Source organism: Capricornis sumatraensis, chromosome 15, assembly GCF_032405125.1.
Source record: "Capricornis sumatraensis isolate serow.1 chromosome 15, serow.2, whole genome shotgun sequence".
In the NCBI taxonomy this organism is placed as follows: domain Eukaryota; kingdom Metazoa; phylum Chordata; class Mammalia; order Artiodactyla; family Bovidae; genus Capricornis; species Capricornis sumatraensis.
In genome coordinates, this window is record NC_091083.1 from 68,354,374 (window position 1) to 68,381,376 (window position 27,003).

General features: G+C 45.3%; 1 protein-coding gene across 1 annotated transcript in view; it reads left to right on the forward strand.

Annotated features, from left to right (window-relative positions):
• Window positions 1-5,530: 5,530 nt before the first annotated feature.
• The window catches only part of CNBD2 (cyclic nucleotide binding domain containing 2), a 53,494-nt gene continuing 32,021 nt past the window's right edge, over window positions 5,531-27,003 (forward strand). The window contains exons 1-5 of the mRNA XM_068986815.1: window positions 5,531-5,658; window positions 8,556-8,676; window positions 12,229-12,366; window positions 15,351-15,404; window positions 22,192-22,355. Of these exons, the coding sequence (XP_068842916.1) occupies window positions 5,531-5,658; window positions 8,556-8,676; window positions 12,229-12,366; window positions 15,351-15,404; window positions 22,192-22,355 (605 nt within the window). The remainder of the gene's footprint in view (window positions 5,659-8,555; window positions 8,677-12,228; window positions 12,367-15,350; window positions 15,405-22,191; window positions 22,356-27,003) is intronic.

Sequence of the window (27,003 nt, forward strand, 5' to 3'; positions counted from 1 at the left end):
TGACTCACTGGAAAAGACTCTGATGCTGGGAGGGACTGGGGGCAGTAGGAGAAAGGGACGACCGAGGATGAGATGGCTGGATGGCATCACGGACTCGATGGACGTGAGTCTGAGTGAACTCCGGGAGATGGTGATGGACAGGGAGGCCTGGCGTGCTGCGATTCATGGGGTTGCAAAGAGTCGGACACGACTGAGCGACTGAACTGAACTGAACTGAACTTGGTCCCCACCACTCCCTCTCGTTCTTTGAAGCGAATGCTGTTTGATGTCACGTCAACGTTCAGAATAGTTGATTTACTATTGCTCTCAGGTTGTCGCTTTCCTAAAAGCTGATATTTTTCTGTCTTTTCAGCAGTGGGAAAAACAGGGGCCTAGGGTTTGTTATACCTACCAGCTTCAAACCTCTAACTTCTTCTGCCATGACTCCTGGCGGCTGGGTTTGCTGCCCTGAGTGAACCGATAGTCCTGTTTCCTAAGTGGTAATGGGCAGTGGGTATCCAGGGCTAAGAAGCCTGTTGTGAGGATGAGAGGTCCTGAAAAGCCTTCACTGGGAAGCGGACCTTTAAACCTAGACTCAAGAAGAAAAAGGGTGGAATTAGGGGTGTTCCAGGCAGATGGCTCTGTGTGGACTAACGCATAGAGTGAATGGGAGTGAAGCTTTGTGGAAACTAGGCTGAGCTGGGGTCTTGGGAAGTGATAACTGAGGTTGGAAGATCAATTAGAGATTGAATCCTAAACAGCCTGGAATTCCATGTTGAAAAATTGAATCCTTGTCCTCTTGCAGAGGGGAATGAACTCTTGTGGTACTGGGAATTCCAAATGTTAGAGTTCTAGCCCATTTCTTTCATCCCTCTTGGAACCACAGAATATTAGAGATGGAAGGAGAGATCTCAGAGATCTACTAGAATTGTGGACCCTTAGAATGGAAGGGACCTTAAAGATTAAATCCTAAAATCAGATTCAGTTATTCTAAACTTTTAATGGGTCAATGAGCCCCCAAAATCTATTTTTTTAAAAAGTTATAATATCTCTTCCTAGAAGAGGGAGTTACTTAGGTATTTCAGGTTTCCATGAACCCATCCAGAGGACTGAGGTTATGTTTAAAATGTATATTTACATGTATTCTCTTCTCTTAAATTTGCAGGTCAGTAAGTCAAGATACCAAGAAGCAAAGGATTGGTTCAAAATCAAAAACCTAGTAAGTGTTTCTCGGAGGACAGAATCCTTTTGACTTCCTAGTCCAATGCTCTTATCATATTAGCCATTTTTATTAGCATTGAATGGTTGGAAAGCATCACCGACTCAATGGACATGAACTTGGGCAAACCCCAGGAGATAGTGACAGAGAGGCCTAGTGTGCTGCAGTCCAGGGGGTCGCAGAGTTGGACATGACTTAGTGGCTGAACAATTAGCATTAGGTTGGGAGTGCATAGAAATGGATCATAAATCATTCGTTTTGTATCACTTAGCTTCCAACACAAGGCCTGACTCCCAGCTGACACTCAGCAAATGTTGATTAGAGGACAAGCAGTGGATTGCAGACCATCTCTGTGAAGAGAGAGCTCCAGTATGATTTCCTGTCTCTTTTAGAGACCGGTGTCTTTTGATGGCACATGGTTGGGGCTTTTGGAACAGAAGCCTGGATACCTTTTTTTTAAAAAAGCATTTTATTTGGAAATAATCATAGAGTCGTAGAAAATAGCAAAAAGAGTGCCGACTTCACCCAGTTTTCCCCGATGGTAACATCTTGTATAACCATAGTACAATATAGTTGTACAAAACCAGAGAGTTGGCATTGATATAATCATTATTCAGTGTTTGCCAGTTTTATATGCACTCATTTGTATATGTGTGTAGGCCTGTGCAGTTTTGTCCTACTTGTAAATTCATGTAACTGTTCTGCCATCAATATCTAGAAATGTTTATCACCACAAAGATCCCTCCTGCTGCTGCTTTATAATCATGCCCATTCCTCTCCCATAGCCCGTATTCCCAATCATAGGTAACACTAATCTGTTCTTCATCTCTTTAATTTTTTTCATTTCAAAATGTTATATACATGGAATCATGTAGTATGTAACTTTGGGGGACTGGGTGCTTTTATTTTTTTAACTCAGAATAATTCCCTGGAGATTGATGCCTCAGAGCAACTGAGCCTGTGAGCCACAACTACTGAAGCCCACGCACCTAGAGCCTCTGCTCTGCAACAGGAAAAAGCCCCACAATCAGAGAGTAGCCTCCACTCTCTGCAAATAGAGAAAGCCTGTGTCAGCAGTGAAGACTAGCACAGCCAAAAAAATAAATAGTAAATAAAAGTAATGTGTACATGTCAAAAATAAAACAAATACATTTATATATATATATAAAAGATAAGTTATCAGTGGACAAGAAATTCAGATTTTCAACAAAATTTAGATTTAGTAATTCTATTTCACTTACATTACACCACATACTACATACATTATTCCAGGAGCCCAGCTGTGCTCGTGGTGAAGAGAAAACAGGTTCGGCTAATGTGGTTTGAATAAAAAGCTCCTAGGTTGTTCTGTGTGTCTGTGTATATTTAGTTTTTTATTATGAATTCCAAGAGGCTTTCTCTGGTCTCCTACCGACTGTTAACTTCTTTTTGCTAACGTTTTTTTTATCATCTATGTTTGCTCTTGGGTTGCAAATCTATTTTATCTTTTGATGATTTGCTGAACTGGAGAAGATAACTGATTTAGACCCTAGGTATGTAATTAGGTTTGTAATTAACTCTTGTTTTTAGGGATTCTCATTCTCGATGAACCAGTGTAAATTCAGAAGCCTACATACTTCATTATCTTTTTGCTTCTTTCTCCTGTCACCGATCTGTATTCAACTGCAAGCCCCCTAGTTCCCAATTTTAATGAAACTGTTTGCACTGTGGTGCTCTGCCGGTATTCCTTATTATACTTCACTGATTTTAGTACTTAAAATACTGACTCATTCATTTGAATAGATTACTTATATTAATGTCTTATATACATATATGATTTTACTTATTTCTCTTTTGAACTTACTTTGGCTGTGCTGGGTCTTCATTGCTGCTCAGGCTCTTCTCCAGTTGCGGTGAGCAGGGGCGACGGTAGTTTGGTGTGCGGGCTTCTCTCTGCAGGGGCTTCTCTCTGCGGTGGCTTCTCTTTTGCCGAGCGTGGGCTCTAAGGGCACGGGGGCTTCGGTAGTGCCCCCGTGCCCTTAGAGCAGTGCTGGCTCGGTAGTTGTGGCGCATGTGTTTAGCTGCTCTGCAGCATGTGGGATCATCCCAGACAGGGGATTGAACCCGTGTCTCCTGCATTGGCAGGCGGATTCCTTACCACTGAACCAACGGGGAAGCCCCATATTAATGTCTTTAAATATGCTTAGACATCTGTTTCTTGGTTTATCGGGTATAAAGGGTAACAAGATTTACAGCTATAAAAGTTGAAGAAACCCATGTACTCAGCCCTCCTACTTTCTCACCCTCTGTATGTCTGTACTTTTTCAGTATATGATTCCTTGGTTCCCTTTTAATTACTCATTTCCAGCTCCTTCCCTTGCTTTTTGCAGTCTTATCCTCTGTATTCAGCAAGGCTCATTTCCTTTTTGATGTTTCTGAAATGACCTTCACTTGTAAGGTGTTTTTAAAAAAAGTACTTCATTTCCTAAGCTCTGCCAATGCCATCTCCTCCAGTTGCTCATCATCTCTTCTTTGAACTATTGTGTCTTTGCTTTGATCTCTTGCTTTAAAATTCATTAAGCCCTTTGAGTCCTTTGTTGTTCATGATTATCATCTGTTTCATGTTATTTTTTTTCTGGTGAGTGCCTTTCATTTAACATTTTGTTTTTTTTGTTCCCTGCCTCCATTTCCAGTGTTTCTGTAATATATTTATATAGGTCTGATGCTGTTTGTTTATTTATTTTATGTTTTTACTGTAACTCCCCTTTAAAAGAAGTGAGTTCTTCCTGGTCAAGATCTTTGTTGGAGGTGTGCATGGAGAAGGGACTAGAGTAGAATTACAGGCTGGCAGGAAGTCTTTTAAAGTCATTAATGGTTTAGTTTTTTCCTCATGCTGGCAGATGGAGCTTGACAGCTGCAGGGTTGCAAAACTGGCATGTCTGTGTCTGTGTGTTTCCCTGGTCAGCTCACATGCCTTGCTTTTCCTTGGTGCCAGTGGTATCAGGAAAGCTCTCAGAGCCAGCCCTTTCATCACGGCCCCAGTGTTCAAGGGAAGGTGGTGTTGGTTCTGCCTTCAAGATGCAGGACCTCTAGAGCACTCTAAACTCTGCCAGCTCTCTCTCCCTGAGACCTCAGTCCCAGGCCTCCTCTATTGACTTGAATTCTCTGTGTCTTCTTGGTCCTTGCCTTTTCTTCATTAACGAGATGAGTTCCCACTCTGAACACCTTTGCCAGAGGGCTTTTTCTGCCAGTAGATTGTTTGGCCCCCAATGCTGGTGAATGAATTCAGAACTCAACATTCAGAAAACTAAGATCATGGCATCTGGTCCCATCACTTCATGGGAAATAGACAGGGAAACAATGGAAACAGTGAGAAACTTAATGTTCTTGGGCTCCAAAATCACTGCAAATGGTGACTGCAGCCATGAAATTGAAAGATGCTTGCTCCTTGGAAGAAAAGCTATGACCAACCTAGACAGCATCCTAAAAAGCAGAGACAGTACTTTGCCAATAAAGGTCTGTCTAGTCAAGGCTATGGTTTTTCTAGTCATCATGTATGGATGTGAGAGTTGGACTGTGAAGAAAGCTGAGCACCAAAGAATTGATGCTTTTGAACTGTGGTGTTGTATAAGACTCTTGAGAGTCCCTGGGACTGTACGGAGATCCAACCAGTTGATCCTAAAGGAAGTCAGTCCTGAATATTCATTGGAAGGACTGATGCTGAAGTTGAAACTCCAATACTTTGGCCACCTGATGCAAAGAACTGACTCATTCAAAGACCGTGATGCTGGGAAAGATTGAAGGTGGGAGGAGAAGGGGACAACATAGGATGAGATGGTTGGATGGCATCACCGACTCGATGGACATGAGTTTAAGTAAACTCCGGGAGTTGGTGATAGACAGGGAAGCCTGGCATGCTGCAGTCCATGGAATCACAAAAAGTTGGACACGACTGAGTGATTGAACTGAACTGAATGCCTTTAGGAGCAGCCCTCAACCAATATGACAGCTCTGAGGTGTAGGGAAGCAAAGTTTGTCACCCTAAAATGTGTCTCTTTGGCATTAAGATTAATCTGACTATTTTTAAGAAACAGAAACCTCAGGAACCTTTCTTTTTACCCCCACTCCCATCCCCACCCCCTTAGCTGCCTAGAGAGTTTAGATAAAGGACCTGGAATAGAGCTAATACCAGAGATACCTGCAAAGAATATGAACTGAGTGTGGTGGAGGAAAGTCAAAGGACTTTAGCAATCAGAGTCTTTTGCATGTTCCGTTGTTACCCAGTGCAAACTCACTTTGCTCACCGCACGAGAGGCCAGTGAATCCCAGGGACAAGGTGTTGAGGCAAGGAATATGACTTTATTCGGAAAGCGGGCTGGCGGAGAAGATGACAGATTCATGCCTCAAAATAACCAGCTTTTGGGGGGCCTGGATGTCAGGTTCTTCTATGGATCAGAGATGGGCCTCGGTGAGGAAACAAAGTAAAAGACCATTAAATTCTTGCGAATATTTATCTCCTAGCCTGGCAAGCCTCAGGCAGGCTTCTTTTCCTTACAGTCATTCACAGGTGGGCAGGGTCAGATCTCCCTGTGAACCTGAACAAAGGCACTTTAGTGTAAGGGTCATGCAGAGGGGGCAGGGTTCTCTGAGGCAGGCCATTATGTGTGATTATAACAAAATGGGCAAAAACAAGAGTTAAAGTAAAAATTAACCCTCCCTGGTTACACCATTGTGTGTGCAAGGCTGGCAAACGTGTTTATCAAATATTTGTTTTTTTCTATCTCCATATGAAATTGTCTTTCTTTTCCTTCAAGTCCCAAATCACAGCCCCCAGGATCTTCTTTTTAAAAATTAATTGTTATTAATTTACTTGTCTGCAGTGGGTCTTAGTTGTGGCATGCAGACACTTACCTGTGGCATGTGGGATCTAGTTTCCTGACCAGGGATCAAACTCTGGTCCCCTGCATTGGGAGCGTGGCGTCTTAGCCCTTAGACCAGCAGGGAAGCCCCCCTAACACCCTCTTTTGTTTTAAACTAAAGAAGCTGAAATTTAAAGTGAGGATTTTGGCCATTTTGGCAAATTACTCAGTTTCCCTGGGTTTCTTCTAAGTATGCATGTTATTAAACTTTTGTGTAATTTTCTCTTGTTAATCTGTCTCATATCACTTTAATTTTTAGACCAACCAGAAGAACCTAGAAAGGGAGAAGGAAATTTCTTCCTCCTTGAGAGGCATGTTCTGTGCAGTCTTGCTTAGGTCCCCAGCACGTTGGAGCATTAGATACTGATTGACGTGTTCATTAATATTGTTTAGTTGCTCAGTTGTGTCTGATTCTTTGTGACCCCATGGACTGCAGCATGCCAGGCTTCTTTGTCCTTCACCATCTCCTGGAGTTTGCTCAAACTCAACGTCCATTAAATAGGTGACGCCATCTAACCATCTCAATCCTCTGTCATCCTCTTCTCCTCCTGCCTTCAATCTTTCCCGGCATCAGGGTCTTTTCCAATGAGTTGGCTCTTTGCATCAGGTGGCCAAAGTACTGGGGCTTCAGCTTCAGCATCAGTTCTTCCAATGAAAGGTTCCTTTCCTTTAGAATTGACCCATGTGATCTCTTTGCTGTCCAAGGGACTCTCAAGAGTCTTCTCCAGCACCGCAGTCAGAAGAATTGCCACAGTCAATTCTTTGGCACTCAGCCTCTGTCAGAAATGGTTTTTAAAATATGAAGAAGATCAGATGATTTTTCTCCTTAGTCATGCTAACATAAATTATATTTATGGACTCTCTATTGACCATCCTTGCATTCCTGAAATAATATGTTATTTTAGAATGTGCCGTTCAATTCTATTTGCTCAATTTATTTAAGATTTTTAAAACAATATTCATAAATGAGATAAATCTCTAGCTTTCTCTTTTTATGCTACCTTTGTCAGGCCTCAGTGTCAGTTTCTCCTTACCTATTATTAATAAATAGAATTTGATAGTCTTCCTTCTTTTTATGCTCTGGAACAGTTTAAGAAACATCTGGTGGACACAGGGAAGAAGAGGATGGGACAAATTGAGAGAGTAACATTGAAACATATACATTAGCATATGTAAAATACAGAGCCAGTGGGAATTTGCTGTATGATGCAGGGAGCTCAAACCTGGTGCTCTGTGACAACCTGGAGGGGTGGGATGGGCTGGGAGGTGGGGGAGGGAGGGTGAAAAGGGAGGGGACTCTTGAGAGTCCCTTGGACTACAAGGAGATCAAACCAGTCAGTCCTAAAGGAAATCAGCCCTGAATATTCATTGGAAGGATTGACTCTGAGGCTGAAGCTCTAATACTTTGGCCATCTGATACTAAGGGCTGACACACTGGAAGAGATCCTGATGCTTGAAAAGATTGAGGGCAAAAGAGAAGAAGGCAGCAGAGGATGAAATGGCTGGGTAGCATCGCGTATGCAGTGGACATAGTTTGAGGAAACTCCAGGAGATAGTGAAGGGTAGGGAAGCCTGGCGTGCTGCAGTCCATGGGGTCCCAAAGAGTGGGAGATGACTTCACAACTAACCAGTAACAATGTCATGTTTGATCTAGTAGAAAAAAGTATTTTAGAACTTAAATACTGTACTTTTGGAAGGACCTCAGAGTCACTGAGTTCCAGTCACCAAGTTCCTTTTGTTAAAAAAAAAAAAAAAAAAGTTATTTATTTGGCTGCACTGGGTCTTAGTTGCAGTGTGCAGAATCTTTAGTTGGGGCAGGTGGGATCTAGGTTCCCCGGCCAGGGATTGAACTCAGGCCCCTTGCATTAGGAGTGCAGAGTCTTAACCTCTGGACCACCAAGGAAGTCCCCCTCTAGTTCCTTTTAACATTTGGCGCACTCCATTTAGTTGAGGACTTCCAACTTGCTGAGTGTTCCTGATTTGCCAGTTTAATAAGATTAAATTATTAAATTTAATAAATTATTGCTATGAGATAGTGCCACGTACTTACCCTCCAGGGTTGTCTCCAATTTCTAATCCTCAAAGTGGTCCCCAGGCTGAGATTTTGGATGCCCCTACCCCCATCCCGGAAGCCTCCTACTTTCTCTGAGCTGGCCGTGACTCTGCAGTCATTTAGCTACTTGGAGCCTCAGCCTCACATGGGGAGTGGGTACAAAACCCGTCACCTTGGAATAGTTGTGGGGATTAATTGAAATAATGGGTCTGAGTGCTCACTAAATGTTAGATTCCCAGATTCCGATTACTTCCCGTTACCCTGTCTTCCTTCCAGAATCTTCGAATGTGACATAAGGAGGTTCTGAGAATAGATTCGTTAGAACAAGGCTTCCAGCCACTGTGGTCGGGTATGAGGAATGGAGAGGAGCTCTTACCTTGCCACTGAGGGAAACTTTGATTTCTAGTACAACTGGATTCTTGGGAGAGATTTGTGGTCCTACCCTTGAAAGGCAAAGGGATTGCTGTGCCGTTTGTCAGTTCAGGAATATGGTGTCCCATTCCTGGCAGATCCTGAGGAAGAAATTGGTGAGGAGTGTCAAGGGCCCTGGGAGGAAGAGTGGAAGATTGAACAGATAGGTATTTTGAAAAAGAGAGATGCAGGTATAGGAGGTGGCCTTGGATAAACAAGGCCACCCTGTACCTGTTGGAGTCACAAAGGAGAGAGTGTCAGATTAGGCTTCAGAAAGACTGAATTCTCACCCCTGCCCTGCAAGCCTGCTCTGCCCTTGGCATTGGCTGCACTTGGAGCCCCTGAGAACTGCTCTGAATTCGCCCTTCGTACTATTAGGAGATTCAGAGAGAATAATGCCCAGTGTCAGGGTAGGGTAATAGATTAAACTTATAGACTCTGGAGCCAGACTTCCTGGGTTCAAATCTCTATCAGTGGGACTTCTGAGCTTCCAGTGCAGGGGGCGTGGAATCTTATCCTTGGTTGGGGAACTAGGTTTCCACATGCCATGCTGGGCGGCCGAATAAATAAATAAATAGATGAAACTTAAAAAAAAAAAAAAAACTGTTTAAAAACAAAGCAATCCCCCCAATCCTTATCACCTATTAGTCATGTGACTAATAATAGTATTCGGCAGGTTACTTGACTTGCTGTGCCTCTTATCTCTTCTGTAAAGGGTAATGATAACATTAGTAACCTACTGCGCTGATTTATTGTTGAGGGTTCAGTAAGTCAATACATGTAACAGGCTTAGAATAGTGCCTGACAATGGCCAATTGTATTCAATCAATATTAATTTTATTTAAAATTTTTATTATTATTTTTTTGGCCACACTATGCAGCTTGTGGGATCTTAGTTCCCAGAGCAGGGATCAAACATGTGCCCACAGTGAAAGTGCAGAGTCCTGACCTCTGGATCACCAGGGAATTCCCAATAAATATTAAATTGTATTGATAAAGCATTCCCCCATATTTCCTTTAGATATATGATTTTTTAAAAAATTGTTTAGTTCCTGGGACTTCCCTTGTGGTCAGTGGCTAAGAATCCACTCTCCCAATGAAGGGGTCTAGATTCAATCCCTGGTCAGGGAACTGGATCCCACATGGTGCAACTAAGTTTGCATGCTGCAACCAAGACCCAGAACAGAAAAATAAATATTTTTTAAAAGTATTATTGTTACGGACAAAATGCCTCACTGTCGCACTCCCTTTCTCACTGGCAATCACTTTCCAGAAGCAGATGTGTCTCTTTCCTGTCTGTATGTTACAATTTTATTACAAACGTGTGCATCCATAAGCAGCTGCCGTGTGCAGCTCATTTTTCAAAGTGGTTTCATACATGGCAGCTCATTTCACCTTTTTTCCACTCAGAATTATGTGTTTTACCCGCAGTGACATAGACACACGCTAATGCCATGTCCAGTCCTGTGACTTTTATCGAATATAGTTTTCTTATCTGTCTCTAACGTAGCTGTCAGAGCTTGTTGTTATGAACCAGGGGCCAGTCAAGGTTCATGTTTTGTCCTTGTTTGGAGTGTTATTAATCTAGGATATCCCTCATACTTTATTTTTTTCCTCCCGAGATTGACTTTTTGAGGAAACTGGGTGAGTTGATGTGGAGATTGTGTTATAATCTAGGTTTGTCTCTTTGGTGTCGAACTTGCTTCCCTGTTACCCATGCTTACTTAGCAGGGAGAAGAAGACTCCCTTAATCCTCAGTTCACACTGAGATGGAGAGATTTGTTCTCAGCTCCAATTTCAACTTCCAGAGAAAAGACAGGATGGCCTCTCTTGGAGTAGGTGCTACATGAGTTTTCTTTTTGAGGGCTGTACCACAGTTTAGTGACTGAGAACAACACACATTTATTTTTAATTTTTTGGCTGAAGGGAATGGTAACCCACTCCAGTATTCTCAGCTGGAGAATCCCGTGGACAGAGGAGCCTGGCAGGATACAGTCCGTGGGGTCACAAAGAGTCAGACACGACTAAGCGACCAACACTTTTTGGCCGCACTGTGCAGCAAGTGGGATCTTAGTTCCCCGACAAGGGATCGAACCCGTGGCCCCTGCAGTGGAAGCATGGAGTCTTAACCACTGAATCACCAGGTAAGTACCCACAGCACACATTTATTATCTGAGGGAGGCTAGAAGTCTGGCACGGATTAACATCCAGATGTTAGCAGGTCTGTGTTGGTTCTCGAGGATGGAAGAAGGAATTCATTTCTTTGACTTCATGTCTTTTAGAGACCACCCACATTCCTTGCCTCAGGGCCCCTCTCTCTTCAGAGCCAACAACGTTGCATCTCCTTCAGATCCATCTGAGTTCAGCATGCAGGCTTTCCCCATCACCCCTCACTGCCTGTGGTTACTTGTGCACATTATTGGACCAAAGTGAAAGTGAAAGAAAGAAAGTGAAGTCGCTCAGTCATGCCCGACTCTTTGCGACCCCATGGACAGTAGCCTGCGCCAAGCTCCTCCGTCCATGGGATTTTCAAGGCAAGAGTACTGGAGTGGGTTGCCATTTCCTTCTCCAGGGAATCTTCCCAACCCAGGGATCGAACCCAGGTCTCTTGCATTGTAGACAGACAATTTACCATCTGAGCCACCAGGGAAGTGAAAGGTTGTTGTTGAATCACGACGCCGGGATTCTTGGCCCCCGGAGGAGAAGAATTCAATCCGGGGCCAGAGACGAGGCTTGATCGCTCAGAGCTTTTGTGTAATAAAGTTTTATTAAAGTATAAAGGAGATAGAGAGAGCTTCTGACATAGGCATCAGAAATCGGCAGAAAGAGTACCCCCCTGCTAGTCTTCAGCTGGATGTTATATAGTCACCAGCAGTCTGTTAGTGAAAGAAAGGAATGTCTCAAAACTTAGAATGGCACCAGGCCCCTCACCCGTAAGATGTATTTTGGGATAATCTTGGCACCAAATGCTTTATCGTGGGTCATAAAAGGATTAACTTGAATCTTGAAGAAGGGCAGAGCACCATACAAATAGTTTCATTTACATAGGTTAGAAGAACAATATCCGAGTATAACATACTGGTTTATCAAGTCAGACACAGAGTTTGGGGTAAATGCATAGTACATTAGCATAGCTTAAGCTAAATATTTCCATAAGAAAAAGGCAATGGTTAACTTCAAGTGAAACCAGGTGTCTTTATGGCAACACAGAATTTTAAGAGAAACTTCCTTTTAAATTTGTATAGAGAAGGAAAAAATATCACTAGTTTGTTTCCTCCTGCCGCTTAAGAGAGATAAAAATGTCTGACACTTGCAGGCTATTTCCTCCATTTGGAGACCCCTGGCCTTCCTGCCTGTTACCCTCTCAGAAGTCCAGTTAAAGCCGGGCTTGTGAATATTTCAACACCTGGCTCCTGGAGAGGGAGATGCCCCATTGATAATAGTTGCCAGTTTCTAGGGCATAAATACTCCCATACTGGTCAATTTCAAGCTACCAACAGGATTTCAGCAGACTTGAAAACGTCCTGAAGATGTAGCTATGGGTGCTGCTATAGCAGCAGCACTGCATTTAATCCTGTTGCATTTCACCTTGCTCAGCACTATGCAGCTTGCTGTTGGCTGTTGAAAACAGCTGGTTTCCAGGGATTGTGTTTGTTTTGTTTCCACAGCGTCTGTACCAGCTCTCCATGGACATCATCATGATGAACCGTGTGTGTAAAATATTCCGTCAAGGCCTCAGGGGATTTCGGGAATATCAGATCATTGAGACTGCTCACAGAAAGCACCGTATCTTCTCTTTCTGGGATGTAAGCTGCTGAGCTTAGCAGGTTTATAAGAGGGTTTAAAGGGGTCCAACAAATAGCACCTCACTTCCCAGCCCTAGTTCTGAATCAACTGAGAGAGAAGACAAAGGATGAGTCAGCTGGGAGAACCAGCTGCCCCTTGTATTGATGAGGAAACTTACATTGGGTGTCATCACGCCCGATGGCTACCTAACGCGAAACCCCAGAATGAGACTGTTACCGACGACCCCAGTCAGGGGCAGCGCTGGACCAAGGCAGGCCTCCACTGCAGCAGCAGGCTTTCCTGCCCTCCTCTCATGGCAGAGATGGGCACAGCGGAATGTGGGCTTGGAGGGAGGGACGTGCGGGTGATCGTGGTCTATTTCTTCTTCCAGATTCACCACAGAGTTTTAAGTTACTCCCTCTCAATGTGAAAGGAGCAGGGCTAGTCATGTTTTCCTAGTACAACTCCCTCCACATGGAGAGAAGCATCAGGAGTGGGGAAGGAGCCGTCTCCCTTCCAAGGGCGATCAAACGGCCAGAGGAAACGTGGGAGCCACAACGAAGCCAGGCTTTCCCACATCCCTTCCAACTTCATCTCGTCTGCCTTCTTTCCTTCTGTCCTGTCCCTCTGCCTGGAGGACAAGGAGACATTTGCAGGGCTATCCTGGTGACCGTGCTTTCTAGATTTTCTAGAAGGTCTCAATTTCAGATATTTTATCCCAGCAGTGGATCCTGAGGCCCTTTTTGGCTCAAAGGAGATCACCTTTCTCTTAAGTTGTTCTGGGTCCCCAAAGGTGTGTTCATTACTATCCAGGGCTCCAAAGTTTCTTCATCCAGTTCCTGGACAAACCCTACCCAGAGTCCTGTTTGCCAAAAGTGACTAGACCCAGCCCCATCTCCACTGCCTACATCTGGTGATTCCCTCCGAAGTATTTCCCAGCATGGTTTCTGAAGGCTAGCAGCCAAGGAGAGGGTCACAGAGGGGTGGTGATAGGGGACAGGGAAGTGTCTTAGATTGGGTTCTAAGGGGACAGCAGGTAATGTAACTGTGTCTGTGGCTGAGTTGAAGGTGTAGCAGGAAGTAGGCACCTGGGGGCAGCTGGAGGAGAAGGATTTGCCCCATCTAAATTCATTCAAATTCACATGTTTTGAAGATGCTATGCTATGCTGCCAACAAGTCTGCAGCTAGATTCTGCCCTGAGATGAGAAGGGATAGAGTAGGAGAATCGTAACCTCAGGAAGGACATTCTGGTACATTCTGGTACAGGCTATCACACGGTGGTGAAGGGAAGGGCCCTGGAGACCAGGAGTCTCTGGGTTACAGAAGACTTGGGGTGATGCCTGGGCAGCTGGAAGCTGAAGACCAGATGACAGGCTTGTCATCAAGGGAGTGCGAGACTAAACTTAACAATGTTGCCCTGTCCAGATGGGCCAGCCTATGGCGGTCATACAGCTTCCGGGCAGGGAACCTGGCGGGCTGGGAAGTAGCGTCAGGCAGAGAGCCATAGATTAATTTTCAGTGAAATATATGAGTCCAGACCTCTCTGAATACTACATCTTTCTTTCATCAGCCTCCCTGAGAAGCACCAGATGGATGCACAAACTATAAATGGAGGGAGAAGACAGGGATCCAAGTGGGCTCTGGGGGAGGAGTGAGGTGTGCTCAGAGAAATGAATGAGGGTCCTAGTGTGGCTCAGCTGGTAAAGAATCTGCTGGCGATGCGGGAGACCTGGGTTCCATCTCTGGGTTGGGAAGATCCCCTGGAGAAGGGAAAGGCTACCCACTCGAGTATTCTGCCCTAGAGAATTCCATGGACTATAACCCATGGGGTCACAAAGAGTCGGACTTGACTGAGCAACTTTCACGTTCCCTAGTGTAGCACAGGATGGTGGTCAGGGCCTTATTTGTCCCTGTTTTCCCTTCTCCCCCATCATAGCATTTTCCCTCTTTCTCTGCCCCTTTCTCTACTCTTTCCACATCCTCCCTGCATCTGTTAGGAAATAGGGTTGGATTACTTCTTCCCTAAGACCTCCTACACCTCTTCTTCCTGGCCATCCTTTAGGCCAGGACCGTTTCATCGTGTGATTCTTGGGCAACTTCCTTCACCCACTTCAAGTCCCCAGCGGGGCTGCTCAATACGACCTGCTATGTCCTGATGATGAAATGGAATAAGATAAGCCGTGCCTGGCTTGCTATAGGCACTTAGTGAAGACAGGCTTCATTTGTTCCTTCCCTTTTTTTATCCCTCTTTCTATTCTTTGTTTCCCCCTCCATACAGTAAGTTCCCTACAAACAAACCTTCAATTTGCGAACTTTCAAAGATGCATACGTGCATCCCATCAAAGTCAGATGTGAGTGAAACTGCAGCTGGCCCTGTCTCTTTCTGCTGACACCCTTCAGCTCTACCATCTCCCACCTCCTCTTCCTCCTCCAGTAGGTAACTCTTCTTGCCTGTTCACTCGATGCCAGCCCCTGTATGCCAGCTGTTGCACTGTACTACTGTGCTTTTCAAGATACTGTACTGTCAGATTAAAAATGTTTTCTGTATTTTTTTGTTTTTTAGGCATTATTTGTGTGGAAAGTATTACATACCTATGACAGTACAGTACTATACAGCCGATGGTGTTAGTTGGGTTTCCAGGCTGTTTGTTGGACTTAGAACAAACTGGACTTACAAAGGTGCTCTCGGAATGTAGGGGGCTTACTGTACTTCCCTCCCTTTCTCTTTTGCTTCTGTTTCCTCTTTTGGGTTCCCTTCCTCCCTCTCTGTCCTCCTTTCCCTCTCCCCACCCCTGCTCGCTCTCTCTCTGCCTCCATAATAACATATTGTCAGTTCTGGGCCCAAGTTTTGTGCAGAGTTGGGCTTTTGAGCAGAGGTGGACGTTTCTCAAGGCTGCTTGCCTTGCATGGTGGTCTAGTTATGCAGAAGGGTCTCAGTGCAAAATTCTAGAAGCAGTCTGGCTGATTCTCCTTCCTCTCCTTTTTTTGTTTTTGTTTTTTCCAGAAGAGGAAACAAGGCCGAATCACATTTGATACTATGGACTTCGTTGCAGAGTCGGTATGTATAGAAAGCTCTGACGTTCTGCTGGGAATTTTTTTTTCCTACCTCATAGTCTCAGAGAAGCTGTGGGCTGGGTATCAGGATTGCTGGGTTCAGATCAGGTTCTGCTACCAATCCAGTGTGCCATCCAGAGCTAGCCGCTTAGCTTCCTCACCTATGAAATAGTTGCTCTCAGTGGTTCCTTTCAGTTCTGGCATCCCAAGACTGTGAGCCCACCCCCCACCCTGAACCCATTGTTGCTTTATTTAATATTCACTATTTTTAAAGTTTTGCTATATTATTGTTATTATTTTTTAATTTGATTTTCAGCTGTACGTGGAGTGTTCTCTGGCTGCAATGCGTGGGCTTCTCATTGTGGTGGCTTCTCTTGCAGAGCACAGGTTCTGGGCACTTGCAGTTGCGGTGCGCAGGCTTAGTTGCTCCCTGGCATCTGGGATCTTCTCTTCGACCAGGGGTCGAACCCATGTTGTCTTCATTGTCAGGTGGATTCTTAACCACTGGACCACCAGGAAAGTCCTCCCTGTTGCTTTATAGCTGAGCCGAACCAGCAGGGGAGATCTCCTGCGCTTGGACCAGTGGGAAAGAGTGGAAGGCGAAGCAGAGGATGTGAGAGTTGCAGGCAGAGGAGAAATAACCAGTGAGGCGGGAGAAGCCCTGACCTGTGTGTGAACTCCCCAGACTTTCCGAGAGGTGCTGGGCACCCCTGTCCTTGACCTGGGCTTGGGTGGCCACCTGAGGAGGGGATGCCTCCATGTGACTTTGTGCTTGTTGTTCAGTTGTTCTGTCGCTCAGTTGTGTCCGACTTTGTGACCCCGTGGCCTGTAGCATGCTTCCCTGTCTGTCACCATCTCCTGGAGCTTGCTCAAACTCCTGCCCATCGAGTCAGTGATGCCATCCGACCATCTCCTCCTCTGTTGTCCCCTTCTCCTCCTGCCTTCCATCTTTGCCAGCATCGTGTGACTTGGCCTGTGCGATTTGCTTTCCGAATTTCAAGCATTATTATGTTCCAACAAATCCTGGCTATTAAATTAAAATTTGAAATTTAATGTCAACTTTAAAGGGGCTTCTCTATTTATAGGAAAGATCTGAAGTTCTCACCCCCGTAGACCTGACTCAACCCTGGCCTGGAGCAGCCATGCTGGTTTTCCTCTCGGGAGGAGCAGGGAGCCTGGAGCTTTCTAACAGGTGCAGGACCACCTGGGTCGCTCTGCTCCCCTCTCCCTCGGAACCAAGGTGTGGCTTCTATTGCCTGCCTCCACTGGGCATAATCCAATTTCTCATGTCCCATTATGTATGAAGCACAGTAAATCATCCAAATTCTGAGTTTCTTCAGATTTCAAGACCAGCCAGTGTCTGATGCTGGCCATGAAATAATACCCAAGTTTTGCCCTTCTGATGGGAGAAACTAGGGGTCTTTCTGAGGGCCACAGAACTCTAGAGATGCGGGCAGTCTTGTGCATAGCAGCAGAGGGAGAGAGGAGGACGCAGAGGGGAAGTCCCCCTTATAGGCAAGGCCTCTCTGGCTCTTTCTCCAGCACGGAGATGGAGAATAACCCAGTCCAGTATTCTTGCCTGGAGACTCCCATGGACGGAGAAGCCTGGTAGGCTACAGTCCACGGGGTCGCAAAGAGTCGGACACGACTGAGCAACTTCACTTAAAAAAAAAACAACCTGCCTTTTTGTTGTTGTTGATACGTCGCTCAGTCATGTCTGACTCTTTGCGACCCCGTGGATTGCAGCACGCCAGGCTTCCCTGTCCGTCACCATCTCCCAGAGCTAGCTCAAACTCGTGCCCTTTGAGTCGGTGATGCTGTCCAACCTGCCCTTTGAGTGACTGGTAATGGGTACCAGATTTCTTGTTAGGGTGATTCATTGTAGTGATATCTGTACCACTCTGAATACATTAAAAATTGATCTGGACACTTTCAGTGGTGAATTGTATATAAATTATATATCAGTCAAGCTGATACACATATTTATACATATATAAGCTGTCTCTCAGGATAACACTTGAAAACTAAACTTCAGTATAGTCCATATTAGGATTCTACTAACACTAAATTTCTCAAAGAAATCTTAAGAATTATCAAGGCTTAGAATCACAAACTCATTTATTATACCATTTGTGAGATGCTGGAAACAACAGGCACATTTCTAAAACGTAGTTTTGAGTGAAAAAAAGGCAAGTTGCATAAACAATGTCAGCAGTCTTAATATTTATGTAAATAAAAGCAAAATCATTCTATACGTACTCTGTGGGCACATGTATAAGTTTGTAATAATATACATAGGGCTTCCCAGGTGGCTCAGTGGTAAAGAATCTGCCTGCCAATACAGGAGACACGGGTTCGATCCCTGATCTGGGAGGATCCCACATGCCTTGGAACAACTAAGCCTCTGTGCCACAACTATCGAGCCCTTGCTCCCTAACGATAAAAGCCGCCTCAACGAGAAGCCCTCACACTGCACCTAGAGAGTAACCCCTGCTTACTGCAACTAGAGAAAACCCACTCGCAGCAGTGAAGACCCAGCAGAGTGAAAAAGAAATATAATTAAAAATAGCATATACAAATAATTAATTCCAGTGGTGGAGAGCAGGTCTGGATTAGGTGTGACCTGGTACGAGGGGATTTTAACTATCTATTCTTCTGGTTTTTAATGGAAAAATAGTCATTATATTGTGTTAGTTTCAAAAATTTTATTTATACATAGGAAAAAGGCAGGAAGCAAGAATGCCAAGTGGTACAGTGGTAAAGAATCCACCTGCCAATTCAGGAGATACAAGAGATGCAAGTTTGGTCCCTGGCTCGGGAAGATCCCCTGGAGAAGGAAATGGCAACCACGCCAGTATTCTTGCCTGGAAAATTCCATGGACAGAGGAGCCTGGTGGGCTAGAGTGCATGGAGTTGTAAAGAGTCGGACACGACTGAGCGCACATGTACACACACATGCGCAAATGCCACATGTTAATGGCTAATTCTGTGCACTGAGATTATGAACGGCCCCTCTTATTTTCCTTTATCCTTCCTGTATTTTAGAGCAGGAGTCCCCAACCCCAGAGTTGTGGACTGCTACCGTCCATGGCCTGTTAGGAACTGGGCCACACAACAGGAGGTGAGTGGTGGGCAAGGAAGTGATGCTTCAGCTGCCACTCCCCATCAGTCCTCATTACTTGCGTTATCACCTGAACCATCCCCCTGACCTGGGCTGTGAAAAAAATGTCTTTCACAAAACCAGTCCCTGATGCCTAAAAGGTTAGGGACTGCTGTGCTAGAGGACTACAGTGAGGGAATAACTGGCCTGAAGTGAGTGAAATTGACAGTGCTGAGAAATGGTGTTTGAGAAACAGTCAGGGCTGTGTTTGAGTGATTTCCTTTTCTTCATTCCATATATTTTTTTGAGCTCCTTAGGTAGGCCTTGGTCTGTGTCTGTGGTGGGGAATACAGTCAGCTCCCTGTATCTTTGTAGCAGGTTCCACATCCTCGGATCCAACCCACCATAGGTAGAAACTATTCAGAAAAGGAAAATTCCAGACAGTTCCAAAAAGCAAAATTGGAATAAATAGTTGCAGGCAGTAACTATTTATTGTATTTACAACATTTATGTAGGGTTTACATTGCGTTAGGTATTTTAAGTAATCTTGAAGTGATTTAAAGTATATGGAAGGACATACAAATACTATACCATATTGAGGGAGGGACTTGAGCAACAGCAGATTTTAGTATTTAGTATTTAGTTCGGAACCAATCCACTCCTCCCCGCCCCACCCGAGTGGATACGAGGAACAAGGATGACTATAACATTCACACTTGTCCTTAAGCAGCTAATAGGAGTTAAGGTGATGGAACTTACTCAGAAAGTTAAGTAACAATCTGTAGGAACCCACAGAAGGAGGTCTCAAGGGTTGAGGGTGGTAACAAGTATTTCCTGGAGGAATTAGGGCCCTAAGTGAGCCTGGTTCATAGAAGCCAAAGGCATCTGTGTTTTGCCATAAATAGACCCTATAACAGAAGTCCTAATGGGTTATTGATAGTAAGAAGGAATGGATTCGGACCATAAAAGAGACTGCGACACTTCCATAACCCTTGCTCTGCATCAGGCACATTGTAAGCCCTTGACATTAACTCTGGTTTGCCCATATAGTTTCTGTTATTATCAGACAGGGAAACTGGGTCTCTGGGAGAAGAGACTTGTGCCAGGACACAACGCTGGCTGGGAAGTAGCAGGACCAAGTTCAAACCCAACATCTGGTGCCCAAGCCTATGTGCTTTTAACCACTATGCTACACTACCTTTCCGAGTGGATGTGCATGGCTTCCGATCTCCTGGTGTGATGACCAGAATTCTCATCGTGACCCACTTTCCTTTTGCTACAAGACAGTTACTGTTATGTAAGATGCCGGCATTCATCCTTACTTCTGTAAACATTTATTTCGTCAAGTGTCCACCACAGGTGAGACATTCTAAAAGTGGTAAACAAGGTAGGCGAGGCCACTGCTGTGTTTATCTTTTAAAAAGGTTTTCTTCACGTGGACCATTTTTAAAGTCTTTGTTGAATTTGTTACAGTATTTTTGCGTCTTTTTTGTTTTTTGGCCACGAGGCAAGTGGGATCTTAGCTCTCTGACCTGGGATTGAATCCGTAGCCCGTTCATTGGAAGGTGAAGTGTTAACCTCTGGACCACCAGGAAGTCCTTATTGTGTTTATATTGGGGCTTATATTCTAGAACACCTTGGTTCAATCAAACTCTCAGTGACACGGAAATGTTTAGTGGTCTGCGTTGTCCCGTACAGTAGTCAGCAGACTCATGTAGCCACTGAGCACTTGTCACGAGTGGGACTGAGGGACTAGTTCTTTTATTCTAGTTTTATTTATTCATGTATTGGCTGCACTGGGTCTTCGTTGCTGTGCCTGGGCTTTCTCTAGTTGAGTCAAGTGGGGACTACTCTCCAGTTGCGACGCGTGGGCTTCTCACTGCCGTGGCTTCTCTTGCTGCTGAGCATGGCCTCGAGGGCGTGGGCTCAGGAGTCGTGGCGCACAGGCTTAGTTGCTCCAGGGCATGTGGAATCTTCCTGGACCAGGGATCGAACTCGTGTCCCCTGCATTGGAAGGTGAATTCTTAACCATTGGACCACCAGAGAATTCCGGGACTAATTTTTAAATTTAGTTTAAATAGCCACATGTGGCTGTTGGCTACCATATTGGACAATGGAGTTCAAGATTTGTGTGTGCGTGTATGTGTGTGTTTAGGGTGAGAAAATGACATAATATACACTTTAACAGAAAAGGGGGCTTCCTGGGTGACTCAAACAGTAAAGAATCTGCCTGCAATGCAGGAGACCCAGGTTCGATCTCTGAATTGGGGAGATTTCCTGGAGAAAGGCATGGCAACCCACCCCGGTACTCTTGCCTGGAGAATTCCATGGACAGAGGAGCCTGGTAGGCTCCAGGCCATGGGGTTGAAAAAAAAGTGGGGGGCTTTCCTTGTGGCTCAGCTGGTAAAGAATCCACCTGCAATGCAGGAGACCAGGGTTTGATCCCCTGGTTGGGAAGATCCCCTGGAGAAGAGAAAGGCTACCCACCCCAGTATTCTGTCCTGGAGAATTCCATGGGCTGTATAGTCATGGGGTTGCAAAGAGGTGGACATGACTGAGCGACTTTCACTTTCTTTTACTTTAACAAAAAAGAGTAAGATCATTTCAGAAAGTATTAAATGCTTTGAAGAAAATGATTCTGAGCTTACAGAGTGCTGGGAGGGGCCCTACTGTTTTAGCTCAGATGATCCAGAAGGGAGTCTCTGAAGATGTGGCGCCATATGAGCTGAGAGCAGAATAGGGGAGGAAGTGGCAGCCATATTCTTGTGAAAATCCAGGGGAGGAACATTCCAGGCAGAGGAAACAGTCCAAGCAAAGCCTGAGAGACAGGAGTGAGCCTGGCACAGGCAAAAGACGAGGGGAGACCAGAGAAAGAAGGAGAGCGGCAGAAGGCACGGGCGGAGGGCAATTAGCAGGTAGGGAGGCAGACCATGTGGGGCCCCAGGCTGTGGTAGGAGTTCAGATTTTCTCCTGGGACTTCCCTGGTGGACCTGTGGCTAAGACTCCTTGCTCCTGATGCACGGGGCCCGGGTTCGCTTCCTGGTTGGGAAAACTAGATTCCACGTGCCGCAACTAATAGATCCCACACATCACAACTAAGATCTAGTGCAGCCTAATACATACAAGTAAATATCACAGCACTGTTTCCCTGGCAGGTGGGAGTGGCGAGCGAATGCCCGGATCTGCCCGCATCTTGGTCCATGAGTCCTGGCTTAGGAGGGTTAGCTGAGAGTCTCTGTAAGTTCTCTTTGTTCCTTAGGCTCCTGAGGCTTGCTGAGGTGCAGGCTGAGGCAAGGGACATCCCCCTTGACCGAAGCATGCAATATGTCGAATGGGCCCAGGGAGCCCCATTACTGACTGGTGGGGTCAGTGAATGGCAGCGGTTCTTGGTCAGTAGCTGGGGACACAGGCCTTTTGGCATGTAGCAGTTCTAGGTCACAGTCCTGCCAGAGTGTCTGCATCTGTCAAATGGGGATAATAATCGCGCCACGCTTCTTTGGGCGAAGATGCAGCGAGATGGTATGTGTAAGATGCCTGTCCTGATACCCAGCACACAGGGCACACTCATCACATGTCAGCCACTGTTGTGTGGGAATGGAAAAGGGTGGGGCAGGAGTGTGGGGAGTTGCCCACCAGCCTCTGGGGGCAACTACTGGGTCCTCTGCATCACTTTGGCTCTCTCTCCCCCCAGGGTCACTTCCCTCCAAGGGCCATTCAGATCACGCAGAAGCAGCCCGCTTGGAGGGCAGAGCACGAGATTCAGTCACTCTGCAACCTCTTGCAGGCTCTGGACAGTTACCGGAACTACTCAGAGCCCCTGCAGCTGCTCCTGGCCAAGGTCATGCGCTTTGAACGGTCAGTGAGGGGCTCACCCCTTGGCCCCTGGCCTGGGGCTGGGCCGTGCAAGAAGGGCCCGGCTGTGAAGGCCACGTTGGGTCCACCAGCCCCTCTGTGGGGTGTTGGCTGTGAGAAGCCGTCTGTCATTTCACCTTCATGCTCACTGTTATGACTACAGCATGCTGTATCTCAGCCATTTATTGAGAATCTGCTCAGAATTAAGGAGCCACTGAGTGTGGCTAGTTAGAACCTCAGAAAGGATATGGTCCAATTCTCTCTGTCTTCAGATGAGAAAACTAAGGCTGTGGGTGGGGGGGAATTTGTTGTTGTTGTTTTTCAGGGGCTTAGTTGTGTCCGACTCTTTGCGACCCCATGGACTAAAGCATGCCAAGCTTCTCTGTCTTCACTATCTCCCACCCAGAGTTTGCTCAAGCTTATGTCCATTGAGGCGGCGATGCCATCCAACCATCTCATCCTCTGTCACCTCCTTCTCCTCCTGCCCTCAATCTTTCCCAGCATCCAGGCCTTTTCCAATGAGTCGACTCTTCTAATCAGGTGGCCAAAGTATTGGAGCTTCAACATCAGTCCTTCCAATGGATATTCAGGGTTGATTTCCTTTAGAATTGTCCTATTTGATCTCCTCATTGTCTACGGGACTCTCAAGAGTCTTCTCCAGCACCGCACTTTGAAAGCATCAGTTCATTGGCGGTCAGCCTTCTTTATAGTCCAACTCTCACACCCGACTACTGGGAACTATAGGTTTGACTAGATGGACCTTTGTTGGCAAAGTGAGGGGAATGACTCATCTGAGTACACCCCCTAAATAAGTAGCAGAGCTCAAATTCAGGCCTTAAAAGCCAGAAGAGATCACAGATGAGGTGTACTTCATCCAGGTAGCAACAACTAGGGGAAGGGTCTGTGAACTTGGATGAGAAAAAATATTATCTCTTTTTTCATTACCCTCTTAAATTTATCATTACCTTCAGTCGTGAATGTAGGTAACAAACCACTATATAATTTTTTAAACCAAAAGAACTTAGAGATATTATCACGTATTTAAGATGTTGCAGATTTCTCAAAAGCCAATTTTCATTTATCACATCTTTGAAAAAGAAGGTAGTTATTAGGTCTGTTGCTAGCTCTTGTTTTGCAGAAAGAGGCAGATATATTGCTGTGTCACAAACTTAGATTTTTGTTAACTGTAATTCTGCTATATTTTCTTAATACATTTAAAACATTGTTTTGTGAAGCATTCACCAGATTGTCAGTTGGTCCATGACACAAAGAAAGGACCGAGTAAGTCCCGTGGCGTAGAGAAGCCTGAGAGGTGCTTTTGTGGTATTTCCACATTATTTCCAGGAAATTTCAGTGGCCTCAGGGGGGCAGCCTAGTAGAGTATTTGAGGTAAGACCTGTCTTGAAACTCTAAATGTAAGCTCACTATAGGTTTGTGTTCTATCTTCCTTCATAGAGGTCACAGTCTAGGGCATAACCACCACTAACTAAATGGACCCTTCATTACCAAGGCAGGGTCCATCTCACAGATAATAAAAACCAAGAAAGGGAGATAACCTTCCAGCTGACGTGGCCAAGGGAGTTTGACAGAAGAGGTGGTGTTTGAGCTGGTAGATTTGACAGGTGGAGTTGTACACAGGACATCGCAGGCAGGGGGAACCATCTTCTTTGCTCCAGTTCAGGGGAGAGGGGAGGGTATCACTGCTGTCTTAACTGTAAGATTCGATAGCAGGCAGAATTGTATCACAGTAAGAAAAAGAATCACAGGCCTAGAAACTCTGGAATTTAATGTCCCATCTGCCTTGGTGTGACCTCAGGCAAGCCACTTAACCTTCCTGAGCCTACAATTTCCATGGGGGAAATGAAGACAATACTATGAAATCTCCAGGTTTTTTGTGAACATCAGGAGGTCATGATTATTAAAGCTCTCTGCTGGTTGCTTGTTATTTCTGAGACTGGGGGTTAACAGATCAAACAGGATTCTTCCACTAGAAAGTGACAGAAAATCCGGCCTAGGGGAATGTGTTGATGGCTCATATATATCATATATATTTGCAGCTTATGCAAATATGAATGCAAAGCCAGCTCTCTGGCTGAGACTCCCACTTCATGGTAGCCGGCCCGCTACCACAGCCACAGCTCCAAGCTTCCATCTGTCCAAGTTCAGTCCATTGGGAAAAGGAGTTACCTCTTCCCAGTTAAGTCAGAGCCTTGGGATTAGTATTTTCTGAACCAGATTGACCTCACTCGAATCACCAATTGGTCAGTGATGTTCTGATTGCCTGAGAGTCAAGAAAAGGTGTTTCCCCTAAAGTAAAATCAGGGACTGGACTTCCCTGGTGGTTGAGTGGTTAGGAATCTGCCTGCTAATGCAGTGGACAGTCTCTGTTCTGTGTGGGATCCCTGGTCCAGGAAGATCCCACATGCCGTGGAACAGTTAAGCCTGTACACCACAACAGCTGAGCCAGTGCTCCAGAGAAGCACACAGCAATGAGAATGCTCCACAATGCTCCACAGAAAGAGAAGCCGCTGCAAGGAGAGGTCCAGGCACTGAGACAAAGACCTAGCACAGCCAAAAATAAGTTAAACAAACAAAACCAAAAATCAGCGGGTGGAAAAAGATAACCAGATGCTTGACAGCAAAAAAAAAAAAAGAAAGAAACAGATATCTGCTATAAGAGAGATCTTTCTTCACCCCCCAAATGTTGGATGAGCTGGATGATCTCTGAGGGTCTACCCTGGAATAAAGGCTGGCCTACTGGCCACGGAACAACAGACTGGTTCCAAATAGGAAAAGGAGTACGTCAAGGCTGTATATTGTCACCCTGCTTATTTAACTTATATGCAGAGTACATCATGAGAAATGCTGGACTGGAAGAAACACAAGCTGGAATCAAGATTTCTGGGAGAAATATCAATAACCTCAGATATGCAGATGACACCACCCTTATGGCAGAAAGTGAAGAGGAGCTAAAAAGCCTCTTGATGAAAGTGAAAGAAGAGAGCAAAAAAGTTGGCTTAAAGCTCAACATTCAGAAAACGAAGATCATGGTATCCTGTCCCATCACTTCATGGGAAATAGATGGGGAAACAGTGGAAACAGTGTCAGACTTTATTTTTGGGGCTCCAAAATCACTGCAGATGGTGACTGCAGCCATGAAATTAAAAGACGCTTACTCCCTGGAAGAAAAGTTATGACCAACCTAGACAGTATATTCAAAAGCAGAGACATTACTTTGCCAACTAAGGTCCGTCTAGTCAAGGCTATGGTTTTTCCTGTGGTCATGTATGGATGTGAGAGTTGGACTGTGAAGAAGGCTGAGTGCCGAAGAATTGATGCTTTTGAACTGTGGTGTTGGAGAAGACTCTTGAGAGTCCCTTGGACTGCAAGGAGATCCAACCAGTCCATTCTGAAGGAGATCAACCCTGGGATTTCTTTGGAAGGAATGATGCTGAGGCTGAAGCTCCAGTACTCTGGCCACCTCATGCGAAGAGTTGACTCATTGGAAAAGACTCTGATGCTGGGAGGGATTGGGGGCAGGAGGAGAAGGAGACGACCGAGGATGAGATGGCTGGATGGCATCTCGGACTCGATGGACGTGAGTCTGAGTGAACTCCAGGAGATGGTGATGGACAGGGAGGCCTGGCATGCTGCGATTCATGGGGTCGCAAAGAGTCGGACATGACTGAGCGACTGAACTGAACTGAACTGTGTTCTTTTTATCCCTAAAGTCTTCTTTCCCGGCTGAATATGCCTGCCTTCTCCAAACTAGTCACTGTTATCTGGGTGTCTCCTCTTTCCTCTGTTGATAAAGCCTCTGGTTTGTACATTGTCCCCTCTGCTGGAGCTTACTGCTGTTTCTCTGAACATGCAGGCTTCCAGCTCTCTCTGCCTTTGGACATGGTGGCCCCTCTGCCTAGGAGTCTCTTCCATCTCTCTGTTGCCCTGGATGACTCCACTCACTATCCTAGAGGCCTCTCTGGTCTTCCTAAACTGGGTTAAGTGCTCTTTCTCTGTGCTTCTGAATTAGCCTCTCCTAAAGTGATTTTCTTTTTGGCTGTGCCTTGCAGCTTGCAGGATCTTGGATCCTTGACCATGGACTGAACCCAGGCAGTGAAAGTGTGAAGTCCTAACCACTGAACCCCCAGGGAATTCTCATTTTAAAGCATTTTAAAATCTTATTTCCTTCCTGTACTTAACTGTAATTTTGAGAACAAGATTTGTGTCCTTTATCACTATGCCTGGTAGATACCACTGGTATTTGTCTAACTTATTGAATGGATTAATAAATATTAAAAGAGGTGTAAAGAGGTGTGGTTTGAACTTGCATTTGAAATATAGAAACTATCCTCCTCTGAGCTTAAGAACTCTTAGTTTGCTTTGAACCTGGCTACCTCTGCTCTAGAAGTTCTTAGTTGGGTAGTGAGCTATTAGGGATCATAATAAAACCGTTTATCCATCTCTTTCTATATATGCTCATCTCCATTTTACAGACAGGAGAAACTGAGGCTCAGGGAGGGGATATGAGTCACCTACTATCACACAGCTAAGGGCAGAACCAGGATTTGGATCCTAGTGTGACCCTAAAGCCAGTGCTCTTAATCATTTAGCTACTCACCCACTGCTTCCAGCAGCTGTTCATTCATTTACT